The following is a 5,020-nucleotide window of genomic DNA, read 5'->3' as shown; positions in this document are numbered from 1 at the left end:
TACACGAGCAGAACCACTAGAGGTGGACAAGCGTGCCCCAGTCTGCTACAGGGCAAGTGCCCCTCAGGCTTCAGATTTGATGTTTGCCATGTGTGTCCTGAAAAGCCAAGCTTCTGGTGAAACTAGAGATCAGCCTTTCACCTCCCACTGGCCATCTGCAAGGAGCTTCTCCATCCCCACCTGCTCCTGGCACTGTCCACTGTCCCCTCTCCCAGGGCACAGCTCCGGACTTCCTAAGTGCCTGCTAAGGCAACAGTAAATCTCTTTCCCTCACAGCCCAATTCATCAGCAAATACAGTCCCATCGAGCTTCACATACGTCCCAAATGCAGCCACCTGCCTCCCCTGGTCTGTCACCTCCCAGCTGACCTCCCGAAGGAAGGAGCCTCCTAGCTGGTCTCCACTGCCCCTCTACAGCCTACTCTCCACCCAGCAGCTGGAGCAATCCTTCTCAAACCTAAGTCAGAGCACGTCCATTTCCACGGCAGCAACATCTCTGGGTTAAGACCAAAGTCCTGTAAAGACCTATCAGGCCCCTAAGGAGCGCTCCACTTACTCCTGACCACTGTCCTCTTCTTGCTCACATCCAGCCTCCTGGCTTTTCCTGAAACACCAGCAATGCTCCTGCCTTTGCACCTGCTGCCACCCACCCCCCGCCTGTGACACTCCCCCCCCATATCCTCACACCCCCTCCCTCAAGTTCTAGCAAATCTTTGTTCAAATGCTGCCTTCTGGGCGGGACCTTCCCTGAGCGCCCCTGTGAAAAAAATGTCAACCCCACTTCCAGACCACCCTGCCCCATGCCCACCCACCTTCTGCTTCTTTCTTCTCCAGGGTACTTTTCTCCCTCGAATGTTCTACAGAATATACTTGCTTGTTTATTTTTCTTTGTTGTCCATTAACATGTAAAACCCATCAGAGAGGAGTTTTTGAGGTTTGCTCACTCGTGGGTCACCCTCGGTACCCAGAGCTGCGCATGGCACATGACAGATAATAGCTACTTGTTGAGGGGATGAAAGCAAATGAATGGACAGACATGAACAGAGGTGTGTTCGCCAGGTCCTCCTTTGCCACCGTATTTACCTGTAGGCATCAGTGCACTTCCCCGCCCCCCACCCCCACCTACCTCACAAGACTAGACTGGAGTGACGCAGGACACCTTCCCGCAACCATTGTAGCAGCATTTCAGCAGGCCGGGACACTGGCTGTCCACCTCACACTGGTCCTGGCACAGGCCGAGCTGGGGGAAGTCAGTGTTCACCGAGGGGCAGGAACCTTGCTTTTCTGGGGAGAAAAAGGAGCAAGGGGAAGTGGGCAGAGGGGATGCCACGATGGGAGATGAACAGTCGTCCACGGCACGACGTTCCCCCCGCCGTGTCACAAACAGGAGAGCTGCCCGCCGGCCTGAGTTCATCCCAGGGTCGCCTAGGGAGACCTTCTGTAGGCCCCTCCTCCTCCTGCTCCCTCTATCCTTGATTTTGGAATCACAGGACGTCAGGTGGAGGCCCGGCTCTACCTTTTCCTATCTCTGCGGCCTAACTTGGAGAGCAGAAATCCCCCGGAGCCCTGTGTCCTCGGGTGGTACACGAGGTCAGAGCCGCCCACATCACGGGGTTGTCATGAAGCCACGGGGGCCATACACATGCACTCCTCACTGAGGAGCCAAACTGCTTTGTGACGGCGACAAGAATGAGTAATGATGTTAGCACTTACTCAGCTCCTACTGTGTGCCAGGCATTATTCTATGCACTCAACATATATTAACCCCTCTAATCCTCACAATAATCCTACGAGAGGGAGAGGTACTGTTAATATTTCCTTGTGTTACAGATGAGGAAACTGAGGCACCAAGAGGTTAAGTAAAATTTGCCTATGACTCCACCCATTCGGGGCGTAGGCAAGACTGGAAACCCAGGAATCAGCTTCAGAGTCTGTGCACTGTGTACCCTGCTCCTTCGTGAGCTGTGCTCGGGTGAGGGGCTGGGCACCCACGGTCTCCTCACTCACTCCACGCCCCCCCCTTACACACACTCCTCCACGGCACACTCACAGACAGCACCGCAGGGATGTGCCGCTTACAGTGTGCTTGGTGTAGATCCATTATCTCCTCTAATCCTCACATCAAGTACTCCTCCATCGGGGCTGTTTCTAATCCTGTCCCTATCTCAGACCAGCAAAGTGAGGCAACACCCAACACCACACCACTGGTAAGAAGTAAAACCGAGACCTGAGCCCAGCCTGTCACCGCTCATTCACACACACACACACACACACACACACACACACACACACACACACACCCTATGCTCAACTTCCTGGGTCAAGGAGAAGGGAGCTGGGCTGATTCCCGGAAGTCGCAGGCGCAAGCGCAGCCTAAGGTAAAACACAGGCACAGAAGTGGCTGGTTGGCTGCAGAGGACAGGAGTGGCTGACGTCCCAGCACAAAGAAATCCATTCCCCTTCGAAGGGTAGGAGATCTGGATACTCAGCTTTTCTGGGACAAAAGGGAATCCGGAATGGTTCACTGACAAAACGCCCCTGTGGGGGGACTATCTACTCTCCACAAACACGTCTTCAGGGTGTTATTCCGTTTAGCCCCCATGGTCATCCTACAGAGTTTGGGACTCTCATCCCCATTTTGCTGTTGAGAAAACAGAGGCTTGGAGAGGTAAAGCGACTTGCTCAGGACCACACAGCTAGCAGACGGCAGAACTAAGATCCTAGTCCAGGAGGCCACCTGGCTCCGTCCCTCCTCCTGCCTCAGTCTGTCCATCTGAGACAAGGGACCAGCAAAGACTGCACCTAACAGGCAGGCACTCCTTCTGTCTCCCTGCCCCTCTCTGTCTGTCCATCTGCCTCGTGCTTCCTCTCTCTCAATCTCCACCTCTCCTTCTGCTCCAGATGAGAGGCCTCCACACCCAGGAGCCAGTCCTCCCTCTACCCCTGTTTCCTTGCTCATAAATCTGAGGTCTCTATAAACAGTCCCAGGCCCTGCTGGTATCTTGGGAGAAATAACAGAGCAGGAAGATGGCAGGGGCTGTATTCTGGACGAAGACTAGTAATCACCATACCTTGGTACCCCGGTCATATCCCTGCTTCTTGCCCTCAGTTTTTCCTCTGATAAATGAGAAGCTTGGATTTCATCTTGTCTAAGGCCATTCCCTGCTCTGAGGAGCGTCCCCGTACCTGGTGGACAGGGTAAGCTCCAGAAAGGACCTTTCCTGGACCACCCAGGCTTCCATATAGTTAGTTCTTTCTCTCCTTACAGTGGAAGAGAGTGTTTTAAGAGGAGGAACAGGGGAAGGGGTGCTCTTGGAGGAGTCCCAACTTCCTTCAAACCAGCCTTCCAAGAAGGGGCAAAAGTTGAGCTTCACTGTGACTCATTCCTATCCACTTTCTCTGACACTCAAAACCACATCTTTACGATGGGCTGGGCACTCTGCTAATTCTATAAAGTGTCTTTCCGTCTGGACAGAGGAAGCCGGGTAGTCTTGCCAGGCCGGGCTAGGCAAGTCCTTCCCCCCCAGAGCCGGGAGCCCCCAGGGCAGAGACTCCGAGAGGGCTGAGCGCCCCAGGTCTTGAGACCCAGCCCACTCGCCTGCCCCGGGCTTCCCTGCGACCAACCCGCCAGGGAGGACACTGCGAACCCGGTGCCTTGAACTCCGGGAACACCTTCCCGGCCTGTGATTGCCAGGAAGCCCGTCACGCACCAGGGAATGGAATCCAGCAGGAGGTGGGGGACCTCCCTTTCCCCGCTCCCCCCGCTGCGCTTCAGCTACGCCTTTGCCCTTCCCCCCTCTGTCCCCGCCCCCGAGGGAGCGCATGACGGATCTGGTTCCATCCGTCTCCACTTCGCAGGGATCCCTGGGGTGCGGCGGGAGCGCCCCCCTGCCCCGATCTCGGCCCTCGGCCTCCTCCAGCCCGCGGCGCCCTTCCCCACCCCGCACGGGGCACCCCGGGGTTACCGTTGGGCAGGTGGCAGAAGGCGGCGCAGCCGGCCTGGCAGCACTTGAGGTTGTCGGCGCATTCGGCGTCCGAGTGGCACTCCTGCGTACAGTTCTGGTCCGCCTGCAGCTGGGGGCACACGCCCGGTTTCTCTGCTTCTCCGCCTGGGAGGCGCATGATCAGTGGGGCCAGGAGCCCTGGTCCCGGAAGACGCCCGCCTCCCGCAGCCGGGGCCCCAGATCTCAAGCTCCTAGGACTTCTCAGTCTCTGGCCCTAGGGGCCCCCTCTTAAAGCCTTCAGAAGGCCCCACCTCCAGGCCCGGGGCCCCCAACACTTCTGAACACACGGTTTACCTAACCCTTGTCCTCAGAGTCCTCGATCCTCCGGGGACCCCCACACAGCTGAGCATCTAGGAGCTTCCGATGTCTTGGCAGAGGGTCCCCCCACCCGCCACTAAGTCACCACCTCGGGCACAGAGCATCTGCCCCAAATTTCAGCCTGCATTGGTCTCCCCCACCTCCATCCAGCACATCGGTCCGCACACCTTCAGCCCCAAGGGTCACCACCTCCAGGTACCAGGGAATTCTCAAATTTTAGCCTTCACGGGTCTCCCCACTTCCGCCCCAGAAACCCCCCATTTTTCCAGCTCCCAGAGGAGCTGCGTGCACCTGGACCCGGCCCCGTCCTGGCGCTCAGGGAGCGGCCCCCCTGGGCTCCGGGGTATCCCCGCCCCGCTCACCTAGGACCGGGGAGAAGCCGAGCAGCAGCAGGCCGAGGAGGAGGAGGAGGGGGGCGGCGTGCGGGCCGGGGCGGCAGGCTGGCATGGTGCTGCGCCGGGCGGGGTGCAGTTGTGAGCGGCCGCCGGGATGCAGGGATTTAACCACGCGCGGGGGGGCGGGGGGCAAGGGGAGTGGGGCAGGGGTGGGGCGACGCCCGCGGGGGGAGAGGGCTCAGCGGCCACCGCGGGCGGGCTGCCACCTCACTCCATTTCACAATCCCCCGGGATCAGGTGTCACTCTTGGCCCCGGTGGGAACCAGGAACCTGAGCAACTTCCAGGCCTGGCGCAGCTCTAGAC

General features: G+C 58.3%; 1 protein-coding gene across 1 annotated transcript in view; it reads right to left on the bottom strand.

Moving 5' to 3' along the window:
• Positions 1 to 4,809, bottom strand: part of WFDC2 (WAP four-disulfide core domain 2) — a 5,942-nt gene extending 1,133 nt beyond the window's left edge. The window contains exons 1-3 of the mRNA XM_029917313.1: positions 4,684 to 4,809; positions 3,965 to 4,108; positions 1,126 to 1,283 (exon numbers count right to left, since the gene is read on the bottom strand). Of these exons, the coding sequence (XP_029773173.1) occupies positions 1,135 to 1,283; positions 3,965 to 4,108; positions 4,684 to 4,768 (378 nt within the window). The 5' untranslated portion in view covers positions 4,769 to 4,809 and the 3' untranslated portion in view covers positions 1,126 to 1,134. The remainder of the gene's footprint in view (positions 1 to 1,125; positions 1,284 to 3,964; positions 4,109 to 4,683) is intronic.
• Between the last annotated feature and the right edge of the window lie 211 nt (positions 4,810 to 5,020).

The sequence above is a fragment of the Suricata suricatta genome, chromosome 12 (assembly GCF_006229205.1).
Source record: "Suricata suricatta isolate VVHF042 chromosome 12, meerkat_22Aug2017_6uvM2_HiC, whole genome shotgun sequence".
Taxonomy (NCBI): domain Eukaryota; kingdom Metazoa; phylum Chordata; class Mammalia; order Carnivora; family Herpestidae; genus Suricata; species Suricata suricatta.
The sequence above is the reverse complement of the archived record's forward strand: the minus strand, read 5'-3'. Positions and strand labels throughout refer to the sequence as shown.